The 15884-nt window shown below is 32.8% G+C and overlaps 1 protein-coding gene across 2 annotated transcripts in view; it reads right to left on the bottom strand.

Annotated features, from left to right (window-relative positions):
• The window catches only part of LOC130891990 (dynein axonemal heavy chain 3), a 115259-nt gene that overhangs the window by 40319 nt on the left and 59056 nt on the right, over positions 1 to 15884 (bottom strand). For both annotated transcript variants that reach the window (XR_009058975.1, XM_057797151.1), the window contains exons 5-14: positions 9269 to 9471; positions 8131 to 8289; positions 7748 to 8072; positions 7410 to 7617; positions 7131 to 7345; positions 5440 to 5630; positions 2853 to 3037; positions 2250 to 2554; positions 2077 to 2192; positions 1804 to 2023 (exon numbers count right to left, since the gene is read on the bottom strand). Coding sequence is in view for 1 of the 2 variants with exons in the window: in XM_057797151.1 (XP_057653134.1) it covers positions 1804 to 2023; positions 2077 to 2192; positions 2250 to 2554; positions 2853 to 3037; positions 5440 to 5630; positions 7131 to 7345; positions 7410 to 7617; positions 7748 to 8072; positions 8131 to 8289; positions 9269 to 9471 (2127 nt within the window). In the remaining variant the exon portion in view is untranslated. The remainder of the gene's footprint in view (positions 1 to 1803; positions 2024 to 2076; positions 2193 to 2249; positions 2555 to 2852; positions 3038 to 5439; positions 5631 to 7130; positions 7346 to 7409; positions 7618 to 7747; positions 8073 to 8130; positions 8290 to 9268; positions 9472 to 15884) is intronic.

The following is a 15884-nucleotide window of genomic DNA, read 5'->3' as shown; positions in this document are numbered from 1 at the left end:
TAAGTAAACCTAATCTAAGCAGAAAATGGATCAGTTCCTTGGTCTACTAAACAACATCTAAAGACAGTTCCCTGTTAGAATGTAGATAAAAGTGTAAGCAATAATTGTTTTCTACTTTTTTCTTGGTGTAAGTTTTTCTCTACTTCAACCGAGTCCCATCTCTTGAAATTATATCCGTTAAAATAAAATCTTTCGATTAATTCATAAATCCAGATCAAAAAGCCGAACCGGATGTCAACAAATCTAATTATTGGTAGAACTTATTGATTCACGTTATTCGGAATCTCGATAAATGGATTGTAGGACCTCGAAAACGCTAAACTAAAGTGTTTTATTATGATGGTGAACCGGAACGATGCGAAAGTATACCGGTTCTTTCATATAACCTCAAAATTTGAAATATAAATGAATTTGTTGTTTTTGTGAAATATGCATAATAATATAAGAATTTGATGAATCATTTCAGAAAAACTTAATGACATATTTCCCTAATTTTACTCCAAAATCCAAAACTGTCAAAAATAGGGCCTTATAATATAGGTATATAGATTTTGAAAAGATTTTTCTATAGCCTGTCAAATTTGTACTCCTTATTTTTTACTAGTATCTAATATACAGGGTCTTGAAGTTTTTTAAAATTTTTTTTTCACAAAATTTACATATTTTTTCAATTTTACTTTTGAATCCATAACTGTCAAAAATAGGGCTTTATAATATAGATATATGGATTCAGAAAAGATTTTTCTATAGCCTGTCAAATTTGTACTCCTTATTTTTTACTAGTATCTAATATACAGGGTCTTGAAGTTTTTTAAAATTTTTTTTTTTACAAATTTACATATTTTTTCAATTTTACTTTTGAATCCATAACTGTCAAAAATGAGGCTTCATAATATAAATATATGGATTTAGAAAGAATTTGTCTATAATCTCTCAAATTTGTACTTTTTGAATTACACTAGCATCTGATATACAAGGAGTTAAAGTTTGCTTTATAATTTGAAAAAAACTGAAATTCCCCTAATTTTTGAAAACTGGAAAATATTTCAAAAGTAATTGCTCTATCAATATTTCCAATTTTCATTTTTCTGTGATCTATCAAATTTTTACGTTTTAAAATCCGATAGTATCCAATATACAGGGCTTTCAAGAATGTTTCGCATCCCTATTTTTCTTTATAAAAACGTCACACTTCTCTAATTTTACTAATAGTTTTATAAATGTCAAAAATATGGCAACATGGTATCAATATATCGATATAGAAATTATTTCTATATAATCTATCAAATTTTCTCGTTTTAAAATCCAATAGTATACAATATACAGGGGCTTAAATTTTGTTGAGCATTCTTAATTTTTTTTCTTACTAATAGTTCCAAAACTGTTAAAAATAGAGCTTTATGGTATACATCTATCGATTCAGTAACAATTTTTTTATAATATAACAAGTTTTTATGTTTTTAAGTTCACTAGTATTAAATATACAGGGTCTTAAAGTTTGTTTGAATTAGTTTATACCAAAATGACATTTATTTCTAATTGATGATTGATATCTCCAAAACTGTCAAGAATAGAGATTTTTTGGAAAGTTTCATCGATTCGGGAATAATTGCTCTATAATCTGCGAAATTTCCAAGTTTCAAACTCCACTCGCTCCTAATATACAGGGAGTTGAATTTGTTTTTATTAGAATGGCATAGTCTTTGACACCTAACCTCAAAATTTAACGCGAAGCTTCTAATAGCTTAATTTTTTATCTTTGAAGTAATCAAAGAAAGCAAAACAAAAAATAGTCCAACTAACCTTATCCCAATGCCTTTTCTGTAACCCTTTATTACAGATAGTCTGCAACACAGGCAGAAATTGCTTGAACTTTTCCACTTTAGCTCGAACCATTTCGGCTATACGTTTAGCTCCAGGATTATCACTCAGCGTTTTCGATAATTTATACAAAGTCCTCCAGCAAGTCTCCGTATAATCGGTAATCTCGTCGGCGTCGAGCCCCAAAAACGGACCATAATACCTAAAAATTCACCCCCGACATAACCGAAGAACCACAACGACCCGATCACTCACCAAAGATCGTAATTTTTATGAAACTCGTAAACGCTATGCCATAATTTATCGTAAGGCTCCACTATTTGTAACATCCTGTGTAAATTCATGAAAGGAGAAGGATCCATATCGAGCAACTATAATAGAAAAACCACGTGACGTAATTTCCCACAAGATACCGTATCGTTTCTTACTTGTTCTTCTTCGTTAATTTGTTCCGCTTCCGCTTTATCTTCAGCCAAACGTTGGACAAGAATTTCCACATCAGCCACGCTCTCTTCCATTTCATCCATCGTCAATATCGGCGGGTCTTTCTTCTTGAAAGCCACCAACATCTTTTCGTGTTTTTTCAATTTAATATCGAACGCCGTCCGACGATTCTTCAGATTCGTTTCGGCTTGATCCCGTTTCATATTCAATCTCTGTATCGCTATTTCAATGACCAATTCCATGTCTTTGGGCCATAAGAAAACGCGTGTATTCAACATAATGTCGTCGTCTAACAATAAAACGAAAATCAACACTTTCATTTCTCCCTGTATACTATTTAAAAACAAAAAATTTGACAACACTGTCTACGAGGACGGTCCCGAAAGTACCTGGTCTAATATAAAAATCATAATGATAAATTAATAAAAATCTTTGATCAACGAGTCATTTTTTTCAAGTCTGTGAACAGAAAATAATCCGAGGGTGTTAAATCTGGCAAATAAAGAGGTTACCAAAACAATTATGGCGTCTTCTGTAGGTACTTCTGGAACCATCCTCGAGGGAAACTGCGGCTGTTGGATACTCACAAGAAAGGTGTGCGAATTCCATCAGGAACATAACGTACTCGGCGGTTTTTCTAATTTTTTCTCTTAAGTTGTACATAGTAACGTCTCTGCATTCTATGACGTACGCCTGCAGTTCTACAATGTCTGCTACGTTGTCTGGATTGCCGCTGACTTTGTTCGACATGTCGTCGAAGGTGTCGCATATCCTGAGATGAGAAAGCATCTGGTGTAAAAATTGTAAATTGATTGAAAGAAAAACGGAAAAATTGTATTTCGAAAGAAAATGTTATCTCTTCGAAATATGTGAGGAACATCCGGTATATTTATCCCCTATCTCTTTGAGGTGTATTCTTGAAACCGAAATTTAATAATTAGTTTCTGATATACAAGGATTCAAAGTTTGTATACAATGTTTTTTTATTTTTTTTTTTCATCGAAATAACCGATATTTTTAGTTTTACTAATATCTTTATAACTGTCAAAATTGAAGTTTTTTTGTGGAAATATATTGATTTAGAAAAACTTTTTCTACAATATCTCAAATTTTCGTGATTTGAACTTCACTTGTATCCAAAATACAGGGGCTTAAAGTTTGTTTTATATTTTCCTTCATCAAATGACATATTTCTCTATTTTTATTAATATATCCATAACTGTCAAAAATATGGTTTTATAATATAGAAATATGGATTTCGGAAGGATTTTTCCATATCTTGTCAAGTTTGTACTATTTGAACTTCACTAGCATCTAATATACAGGGGCATAAAGTTTTTTTGAATTTTTTTTCACAAAATTAACATATTTTTCTAATTTCACTAATAGTTCCATTACTGTCAAAAATTTAGTTTTTTGTTACAGATCTATCGATTAAGAAAAAATTTTTCGACAATATCTGAAATTTTCACGTTTTGAACGTAATTTGTATCAAATATACAGGATCTTAAAGTTTGTTGTATATTTTTCTTCATTAACGACATATTCCTCTAATTTTATTAATAAATCCATAACTGTCAAAAATACGGCATTATGATATAGAAATATGAATTTGGTAAGGATTTTTCCACATCCTGTTAAGTTTGTACTATTTGAACTTCAATAGCATCTAATATACAGGGGCTTAAAGTTTTTCTTGTCACAAACTTGACATATTTCTCTAGTTTCACTAATAGTTCCATTACTGTCAAAAATTTAGTTTTTTGTTATAGATCTATCGATTAAGAAAAAATTTTTCGACAATATCTGAAATTTTCACGTTTTGAACGTAATTTGTATCAAATATACAGGAGCTTAAAGTTTGTTGTATATTTTTCTTCATCAAATGACACATTTCTCTAATTTTACTAATAGTTCCATAACTGTCAAAAATAGAGCTTTTTGGTATAGATCCATCGATTAAGAAAGAAAATTTTTCGATAATATCTCAAATTTTCACGTTTTGAACTTCACTCTTATTCAATATACAGGGACTTAAACTTTGTTCTATATTTTTTTATAATATATTTCTCTAATTTCATCAATAGTTCCATAACTGTCAAAAATTGAGTTTTTTGATATAGATCCATCGATAAGAAAGAAAATTTTTCGATAATATCTCAAATTTTCATGTTTTGAACTTAATTTGTATCAAATATACAGGATCTTAAAGTTTGTTGTATATTTTTCTTCATTAACGACATATTTCTCTAATTTTATTAATAAATCCATAACTGTCAAAAATACGGCATTATGATATAGAAATATGGATTTGGTAAGGATTTTTCCACATCCTGTCAAGTTTGTACTATTTGAACTTCAATAGCATCTAATATACAGGGGCTTAAAGTTTTTCTTGTCACAAATTTGACATATTTCTCTAGTTTCACTAATAGTTTCATTACTGTCAAAAATAGAACTTCTTGGTATAGATCTATCGACTAAGAAAGAATTTTTCTATAATATCTAAAATTTTGTCGTCTTGAACTCTACTAGTATTCAATATACAGGGGTTTAAAGTTTTGTTTTATATTTTTCTTCATAAAATTGACATATGTTTCTAATTTTACGAATATCTCCATAACTGTTAAAAATAGAAATTTCCTATTCATCTCCATCGATTGAGAAAGGATAACTGTATAACATGTAAAATTTTCATTTTCTAAACTCTATCAGTTGCCATTATACAGCGACTTGAAGTTCCCTTGAATTTTATTTTCAATTCAAATCTCCCATGTCAGTCTTTCATGACATTTGATAGAGCCGTAAGTCTTTTTCTATCATCGTGTCCCTTTCTTTTCTACTGAACTGTCCTTTTAATATCTATTTCACCGTAAGAAATCATTCTAATGCGAATGAAGGCACTCTATACGTATTTAGAGGTTTCAAGTTAAACTGTCTGTTGTACATGTACAATCTCGTTATTTAACAACCTTACCTCGTATATATAACTTTGTACACGGGTCAAATTCCGAATCAGTTTCGGTCCAATCGCATGCGCACTTTCAGAATTGTCGTTCGATGACTTCACCCCTTCCCGATTTTGTAAATGCGCATGCGATCGGTCCTAAAATGATAAACAAAGTTCATGAACTTTTTCGAAAAAATTTCTCTTATTTGGAAAATAAAACTTACATTCGATTTAGGTTCCTCATTTCCAAAATGAAGTAATTGACAATTTTCATTCGAAGTCCATCTATTATATCATATAAAGTTTCGTTTAATTTACAACAATCCAAATTGAACAGATTCATCGGAATCATTCTTCTTAAATTGATAAACTCCACTTTCATTTCGTCGTAACTTTTTATTTTTTTGGCAAAATCCTGGAAATATGTAATGGTTGACGTTAGATAGCGCAAATGAGAGGCGACTAGAATATTGCTGCAAAACTCGCGCCAATTAATAATAATAGGGGTTATTGGGGCTTCGTGGACGTCATCTTCAGATGTTTTCCTTCGAAATTCATGTAATTGGATCGAAAATGATAACAGGGAATGTTTGGGGTTTCATGGACGCGATCTCCATGTAAAATTAATGTAAACGATCCGAAAACCGTAACGAGAGAGGTTTTGGGGTTTCGACGGGTACCTGGTGCATCCAAAACTGCACGTCATCTTCAGGAGTTTCGTTCAAATCAATCATAACAGAAGTGATTTGGAGCTCCAATTGATACCTACGGCACTAGAATCTTGACGTCATCTTCAGGAATTTTCCTACAAAATTCGCGTAATTGGAACATAAATCATAACGGAGTCGTTGCGTCTTCATGGAATTTGCGGAAACATATCGAATATCAAAACAGAGTTTCAGCATCGGAAGCTTCTTGTTATCCCCAGGAATATTTTTACAAAATTTGCGGATACCTGGTGGATATCATCTCGGTTATCCGTTACTACTCCATCGATGTTATTTTTATTTCGTCTGAGTGATTTTGCGGGAAAACTCCAGATAATAACATCCATTTTCCGTTTCATTATATAAAGCATTTTAGGAGATCTCTGGAGACGATGTCCACGTTCTGGTGTACCAGGTACTAGTGGAGTCCTCGTCGTTACTAGAATTGATAAGAGCGGCCGTAAAAACTCCATTGATGTGATTTTTATTTCGTTTCCGCGAATTTTACAGGAAAACTCCAGAAGATTACATCCATGTCTACATTCTAACGCACAGGATACCCGGTGGTAGTAGCCGATGCCATAATTGGATAACGTGAAATAATTCTTGTTTCATTAAAGAATCAATATTAGGAGATATCTGGAGACGACGTCCACGTTCTGGTGCACCAGGTACTAGAGGAGTCCTCGTCGTTACTAGAATTGATAAAAGCGGCCGTAAAAACTCCATTGGTGTGATTTTTATTTCGTTTCCGCGAATTTTACGGGAAAACTCCAGAAGATTACATCCATGTCTACATTCTAACGCACAGGATACCCCGGTGGTAGTAGCCGATGCCATAATTGGATAACGTGAAATAAATCTTGTTTCATTAAAGAATCAATATTAGGAGATATCTGGAGACGACGTCCACGTTCTGGTGCACCAGGTACTAGTGGAGTCCTCGTCGTTACTAGAATTGATAAAAGCGGCCGTAAAAACTCCATTGGTGTGATTTTTATTTCGTTTCCGCGAATTTTACGGGAAAACTCCAGAAGATTATGTCCATGTCCAGATTCCGATGCACTAGGCGGTGACTTCTGATGCCGTATCTCTGGTGATGACATTCAGCCTTGAGCCTCAAGTTGACAATGGACAAATCTGGAGATTTGTAGGCGTTATTAACCAAAACATGAATGTAAGATGTAGTCATGTGTTTTTCTTGGTACCTTTAGAAACGGTAACGGCTCCATATCAAAAATTTCGTTCAACTCCTTTTCGGCTGCTCCATTTAAAATGTACAAATATTTATCGTACACCGAGAGGTATTGCTGCGGACCAACGGCATTCGGAACGAACGCGTCAACAATTTCACGTTGAATTTCTAAAACTGGTACTTCCGACCTATGTACGTGATGTATATATCGTTCTAATTTCGCAAATTCTAAAATAAGATCGACAGTAAAGTAACACCCTGTATAATCCCGAAAACAAAGAAAAAAAACTACCTGGAAACATTATCATTTCTATCCTAGGCACCCTTCTGTTAATTTCCAAAATTTTCCCGAAACATTTTTGTAACAACAACTGAATATCTTCTAACGTTGGGGTAAAAATCAATTGATTTGTTCCGAGAATAGGTTCGACAGTTAACGTTATTAAAGGTATATTGATCAAAGTTAAATCTTGATAATCGCCTTCGAACTCATTACCGTGCTAGAATATCAAAAAAAAATTCACTACTTTCTTATTACATAAAAATACACGCAATCAATACGTTTCCTTAATTTCCATATTATTTTCAAAGTTTGGCAACGTTGTAACTTTATAATATCACGGATTATACCTTAAATTTGACGAAAATATTTTTAAAATGGTCAAGACTCTTCTCGACCAACCACCTAAGTTGCATGGACATTAATAAATTGACGCAATCAAAAAATCTCTCAACGATAATCGGTGGTTCCGATGCCGTTTTCGGAATGTATTGTTTCCAATGTTCCCTGTATTCTAAAAAAATGTCTGCGCATGCTGGTAACCATTCGTTGATAATGACATTTCGGGCACCTTCGCATATGTCAGTAACTCTTTGTTCCAATTCATCGGGAGCCAAAGATTTACCGTCTGCATTTAACAAACGTTCTTGAGGAACTATAAGCATATTGTCATACCTGAAATTTTTAATCAAATTAATAATATAAAAACCATATGCTAATTATATATTCTCACCTGTCCCACCAAAGATCGCGAATTTTTCGAATAATCATATTTCCATTATAATAATGTTTTTCCATCAATTGAGTACTAATGCAATACGTCGAGTGCCATGGTACAGGAGCCCTTACCATCATAATGGGAAAATCCGAGGGAAACGTCTGAAATCTCAATCTAAAAAAAGTACCCAATAAAAATAGTCAATGCGTATGCTGTGTTGCCTACAGAATATACATATTGTAGTGTAAATAGAGTTGCCTATTATCTCTTTCATTCCATTTGTAATTTTTCGTATATTTAGGAAAATAACATTCTAAACGTTGGTAGTATTGTGTTGTTGTTCTGCGCTGTTGTAATTTTTATTGTTGCCAAAATCGGGCAATTGTGTTGTTGTATTTGTTTTTTATAAAAGAGAATACGAAAATTATGTCAACAGTAAAAATAACCTTGGATTTAAAATTTAAGAAAATCTTTCTCTTTTATTGCAATATATGCATGCAATCAGGTGATTTAAACAGCAACGGTCATATATTCACAACGAGTTATACTCGTGATGTTGCCAAATTTATTGCAATAAAAGGAAGTCTTAATATTTTCCATATGTTATTAAATTTATTTATTGAGAACAAAGTTTTGCGATCAGTACTGTTTATTATTAATTGTACCACGGGTGAAATTGTCCCAAATGTATAAATTGTATAAGGGTTGAATGATATTTAATTTTTTCTGTTTATAGTCATAGTATTAAAGGTCGTACAAAACACAAGATATATTTTGAATTAAATGAAATTGAAATTTTATAATTTGATAATAAACACCCACAATATGGAAAATATTCGAGGCAAAACAACTTCCACATTTTTTCTATTTTTTTTTAAATAATACTTCAAGAATTATTTATTTTCTTAGTCTAATCTAACATAACAAAAGTTTATGACTGATGGTAACTAAAAACTGGCAACATTGCACTCGTTTTCAGCTGATTTATATTTCGTGACCGTGGCTATTTAAGATGTTGGGGGTGATTAGGTTCGAAAATTTATAGTAGTCTACAAGATTTTTTTTATAAATATATAAATAATTTTTTTCTTGAAAATAACTAACTAAATTCTAAATTTCGATGATTTCTTTCTATTTTGTGATTTCTCATTACCTTTTCCATTCAGCTGGGTCTTTGAGTACGTACTGCAACAGATGTTTTCGCATAAATATGCAGAAGTATTTCCGCAATGACTTGCGATCGGATTGCATTAGCCCTTTATATTCCTTCAAAGCCTTATATTTCTCTGGAATTTTCGCCATGGCACATTTAATTAGCTCCTCATCGTATGGTGGAACGTGCTCTGGAGATATTCCCTGAAAAAAATTATCAATTCAGTATCATTTGTATAAAATAAATATGAATACTTGGTTGCAAATCTAGTTTAATATACACATGTGTTAGTATATTTTGTGGTGCCTAAATAAGTCATGTATATAGTTGGTTAATTCCTTATTTTAACAATGTATGCTGTGTTGCCTATATAATAGTAACAAATATTGCTACAGTTTTTTCTTTTGGTGGTTTTTTTTGTATTGACAGTATTAACATTATAATTTTCAATAATCAAGTTAGAGTCTTCAAAACCGTCTATTTATTGATGAGTATAAGCTGGTGTTACAGTTAAGATTAAATCTCAGCCTTGCGGAGGAAAATTTTTTCCTATATCAGGGCATCTTTTAAAATAAATCACAACCCAAACAAAAATGTCCCTATCTCCCCCAATAAGATTTTATTTAATTATACGATAACACAAGTCAGTTTGGTATAAAAATTCGATTAAAATTTCAAAAATTACCTAACCTAACCAATCTAGACAGCTCAAGTAAGACAAAAAATGATGAAATTAATTTTTTTTGGTAATAAACAAATCAAAATACTTAGTAAAAGTTTATTTAACTAAAAAATAATAATTATTGGCTATTAAAAACAATCTTTTCATATTTTTCTATCGAAAACAAAATCTAAAACATTTTATTCGAACGTAATCACGAACGTAACATTTAAATCCTGACTTCATCGAATGAATCGTGGATAGAAATTGTCATGGTGTATGAAGTGTTGCCTATGAAATACTAGTTATTATTCTCTTAGTGTATTCAGTGTTGCCTATAAAGTAGTTTCTTGTAGAGTATGTTGTATTGCCTATAGAATCGTTATAAACATATCATTCTCGAGTGAAAGTTGAATGAAGGTGACAATGATTTCAAGGTTTTTTAAATAATTTATAGCAGTTTCTGTTTACGTTTAGAAAACGTGCAAGCCTACACTTTTTTAAATACACAACGCACAATTTTAATTGGCTTATTTATCATAATAATTCTATTACATAAAAATAATACGTTTTTGTTTTTCCATAAATATTGAGAGGATTGTTTTGGTAGGTAGGTATAAGGTACGTAATTTATTGGAAAATTTTAATTTATTTGCTCGATAAAACTTAATGTATCTGACTTGATAAAAATTAATATGTGTTACTTTTCCATTTTTTTTTTCGAAATATAATAATTGGAAAATTTGAAAAAATTGCTTTTTTTATAATAAGCGTATGTACGAGGTGCCATTAAAAAGTTATTTTATTATAAACAAATTTAGGTGAACAAAAATTTTATCAAAAGATTTTTACGCATTTTCATCTGTTTTTCGAGGTCCAAAATATATATACAGGAAGTAGCATAAAAGCGTTATGATTTAGACATTTTGGAAATTATTTAAATTTGGGCTACAGGCAAAAAAATTTCTCCCACCTGAAAATTGTTAGGTATAATTAGGTAATTAAATGTGGGGGAGACGATTTTTAGGTATAGGGGGGAGTGTGAGTGCGTTTTTACCAACTATCGGAATATAATTAACTGCTCAAATGTCAAAATTTTGTAGTTGAGGTTATGTTTACTAATTCACATCGTAAGTCAATAATAGACAGTGTTGCCGATGTCAAAAATACGAATAGCATACGACAAATAAACGAAAAGTAGTAGGGAAGGGGTTTATTTTAAAATATGTTATTTATTAGAATGACGAAAATAAATATTTGTTAGAATAGATTATTGAATATTTGATTTATTTTTTATTTATTCTTCAAGTTGACCAATTTTAAAACCGATAAAGAATTTTTCCTGCATTTTCCTGTGTTAATCAATAAAAAATAATTAATATTGACGCGAATTATCACGAAAACGTCATCAAATATCGCTTGAGTAACTGCAATAAGTTTATCACGATATTGCGCAAGTTATTTTGGCTTCCAATCGAGAAAAATAAAACTATTTAAAAATAAAACAAAATTCGAATTCATCATATTTATTTTATTGTATAGATATCACAAGAAAAGTACACTAGTGAGCAAAAAAATCGAGTCAAAACACAGGCTCGCCGTCAAAAGTCTCTATCTAAAAATCAGTAGCTCCCATTTTTTGTCTGATTTTAGCTTCTCGAAGCAACTAGTCTTAGCTTCATGATGAGTGAGTGGTCTTTGTAGGTATAAGCACACTTTACTTGACGTAAAAAAATTGAAAAAACCGAGGAAAAGTTACGTAAATATTATCTTGAAAGTCTCCGTTCTATGAAATGACTTCTGAGACTTCAAAAGTTGTCAAAACAAACACGGATGATGCTGAACTGACTTTCTATTCCCAAATTTGAAAACATGATTCAGTCAAATAATAAATTAACGACGTCAGCACTTTCCATATCTATTTATCGATATTATTTTGTACTTTTATAGATATACACAGATGAAGGTTGTTTTTTATACTTGTTGATTTAATATCGTTATCAATTTTTGTTAGTTTTTAGTGTAAATGTTTTCGAGTGAAATTGAATGAAAGTGATGACGAAATTAAAATATTGACAATTGACTTAAGGGAAATATATTTGTCCGAAAAGTTAAACATTGAAACACTTTCATTTTTTGGGGCCACTCTAATGTACATATCCACAGTTTCCATTGGAATAATCTATCAATTAGGAGTTATTTCAATTGGAGGAGCTGGATTGGGCATTTTCCAACAATACCACAACAATTTTTTTTTGGGTAGAGCTGCTAGCAATGGTCTGTCTTGTGACAGAGTACAGCTTCGTCAAATACCATCTTAAGACGATGTAGAAGAAGACAACTCAGATGTCTTGCCCATTGTATCAAAAGGATTGAGTTCCTCCCAGTGGTAGTATTGACTCCTTGGAAAGTGGGACTCAAAAACACCAGGAAATTGAGTCTAAGTATTTTGGAAGCAGAGTATAGATGCAAAATGGCTGAAAAACCAAAACCAATATCCAATCCAACTACAATTTACAGTTTCTATTAGAAAACTCTATCAATTAGGAGTTATTTCAACTGGAGGAGCTGGATTGGGCATTTTCCAACTATACCACAACAATTTTTTTTTGGGTAGAGCTGCTAGCAATGGTCTGTCTTGTGACAGAGTACAGCTTCGTCAAATACCATCTTAAGACGATGTAGAAGAAGAAAACTCAGATGTCTTGCCCATTGTATCAAAAGGATTGAGTTCCTCCCAGTGGTAGTATTGACTCCTTGGAAAGTGGGACTCAAAAACACCAGGAAATTGAGTCTAAGTATTTTGGAAGCAGAGTATAGATGCAAAATGGCTGAAAAACCAAAACCAATATCCAATCCAACTACAATTTACAGTTTCTATTAGAAAACTCTATCAATTAGGAGTTATTTCAACTGGAGGAGCTGGATTGGGCATTTTCCAACTATACCACAACAATTTTTTTTTGGGTAGAGCTGCTAGCAATGGTCTGTCTTGTGACAGAGTACAGCTTCGTCAAATACCATCTTAAGACGATGTAGAAGAAGAAAACTCAGATGTCTTGCCCATTGTATCAAAAGGATTGAGTTCCTCCCAGTGGTAGTATTGACACCTTGGAAAGTGGGACTCAAAAACACCAGGAAATTGAGTCTAAGTATTTTGGAAGCAGAGTATAGATGCAAAATGGCTGAAAAACCAAAACCAATATCCAATCCAACTACAATTTACAGTTTCTATTAGAAAACTCTATCAATTAGGAGTTATTTCAACTGGAGGAGCTGGATTGGGCATTTTCCAACTATACCACAACAATTTTTTTTTGGGTAGAGCTGCTAGCAATGGTCTGTCTTGTGACAGAGTACAGCTTCGTCAAATACCATCTTAAGACGATGTAGAAGAAGAAAACTCAGATGTCTTGCCCATTGTATCAAAAGGATTGAGTTCCTCCCAGTGGTAGTATTGACTCCTTGGAAAGTGGGACTCAAAAACACCAGGAAATTGAGTCTAAGTATTTTGGAAGCAGAGTATAGATGCAAAATGGCTGAAAAACCAAAACCAATATCCAATCCAACTACAATTTACAGTTTCTATTAGAAAACTCTATCAATTAGGAGTTATTTCAACTGGAGGAGCTGGATTGGGCATTTTCCAACTATACCACAACAATTTTTTTTTGGGTAGAGCTGCTAGCAATGGTCTGTCTTGTGACAGAGTACAGCTTCGTCAAATACCATCTTAAGACGATGTAGAAGAAGAAAACTCAGATGTCTTGCCCATTGTATCAAAAGGATTGAGTTCCTCCCAGTGGTAGTATTGACTCCTTGGAAAGTGGGACTCAAAAACACCAGGAAATTGAGTCTAAGTATTTTGGAAGCAGAGTATAGATGCAAAATGGCTGAAAAACCAAAACCAATATCCAATCCAACTACAATTTACAGTTTCTATTAGAAAACTCTATCAATTAGGAGTTATTTCAACTGGAGGAGCTGGATTGGGCATTTTCCAACTATACCACAACAATTTTTTTTTGGGTAGAGCTGCTAGCAATGGTCTGTCTTGTGACAGAGTACAGCTTCGTCAAATACCATCTTAAGACGATGTAGAAGAAGACAACTCAGATGTCTTGCCCATTGTATCAAAAGGATTGAGTTCCTCCCAGTGGTAGTATTGACTCCTTGGAAAGTGGGACTCAAAAACACCAGGAAATTGAGTCTAAGTATTTTGGAAGCAGAGTATAGATGCAAAATGGCTGAAAAACCAAAACCAATATCCAATCCAACTACAATTTACAGTTTCTATTAGAAAACTCTATCAATTAGGAGTTATTTCAACTGGAGGAGCTGGATTGGGCATTTTCCAACTATACCACAACAATTTTTTTTTGGGTAGAGCTGCTAGCAATGGTCTGTCTTGTGACAGAGTACAGCTTCGTCAAATACCATCTTAAGACGATGTAGAAGAAGAAAACTCAGATGTCTTGCCCATTGTATCAAAAGGATTGAGTTCCTCCCAGTGGTAGTATTGACTCCTTGGAAAGTGGGACTCAAAAACACCAGGAAATTGAGTCTAAGTATTTTGGAAGCAGAGTATAGATGCAAAATGGCTGAAAAACCAAAACCAATATCCAATCCAACTACAATTTACAGTTTCTATTAGAAAACTCTATCAATTAGGAGTTATTTCAACTGGAGGAGCTGGATTGGGCATTTTCCAACTATACCACAACAATTTTTTTTTGGGTAGAGCTGCTAGCAATGGTCTGTCTTGTGACAGAGTACAGCTTCGTCAAATACCATCTTAAGACGATGTAGAAGAAGAAAACTCAGATGTCTTGCCCATTGTATCAAAAGGATTGAGTTCCTCCCAGTGGTAGTATTGACACCTTGGAAAGTGGGACTCAAAAACACCAGGAAATTGAGTCTAAGTATTTTGGAAGCAGAGTATAGATGCAAAATGGCTGAAAAACCAAAACCAATATCCAATCCAACTACAATTTACAGTTTCTATTAGAAAACTCTATCAATTAGGAGTTATTTCAACTGGAGGAGCTGGATTGGGCATTTTCCAACTATACCACAACAATTTTTTTTTGGGTAGAGCTGCTAGCAATGGTCTGTCTTGTGACAGAGTACAGCTTCGTCAAATACCATCTTAAGACGATGTAGAAGAAGAAAACTCAGATGTCTTGCCCATTGTATCAAAAGGATTGAGTTCCTCCCAGTGGTAGTATTGACACCTTGGAAAGTGGGACTCAAAAACACCAGGAAATTGAGTCTAAGTATTTTGGAAGCAGAGTATAGATGCAAAATGGCTGAAAAACCAAAACCAATATCCAATCCAACTACAATTTACAGTTTCTATTAGAAAACTCTATCAATTAGGAGTTATTTCAACTGGAGGAGCTGGATTGGGCATTTTCCAACTATACCACAACAATTTTTTTTTGGGTAGAGCTGCTAGCAATGGTCTGTCTTGTGACAGAGTACAGCTTCGTCAAATACCATCTTAAGACGATGTAGAAGAAGAAAACTCAGATGTCTTGCCCATTGTATCAAAAGGATTGAGTTCCTCCCAGTGGTAGTATTGACACCTTGGAAAGTGGGACTCAAAAACACCAGGAAATTGAGTCTAAGTATTTTGGAAGCAGAGTATAGATGCAAAATGGCTGAAAAACCAAAACCAATCCCCAAACCAACTACAATTTACAGTTTCTATTAGAAAAATCCAGAATTCCAATGGAAAAATCTTGAAACAGTCAAAGGTTTCTAAACATAGATTAACTTTTATTATTTTCACTCATATATAAAGGCACAAAACAGCCCCTAACTAGAATAAGGGAAAGGAATGATCTGAAACAGGTGGGTTTTAGCAACAATATCATACAGTGGCGTTACATATATACATATTTAGGGGTAAATTCAACAAAAAACTGTTTCTAAACTTGATAAATAATATCG

The sequence above is a fragment of the Diorhabda carinulata genome, chromosome 3 (genome assembly GCF_026250575.1).
Source record: "Diorhabda carinulata isolate Delta chromosome 3, icDioCari1.1, whole genome shotgun sequence".
NCBI lineage: Eukaryota > Metazoa > Arthropoda > Insecta > Coleoptera > Chrysomelidae > Diorhabda > Diorhabda carinulata.
The sequence above is the reverse complement of the archived record's forward strand: the minus strand, read 5'-3'. Positions and strand labels throughout refer to the sequence as shown.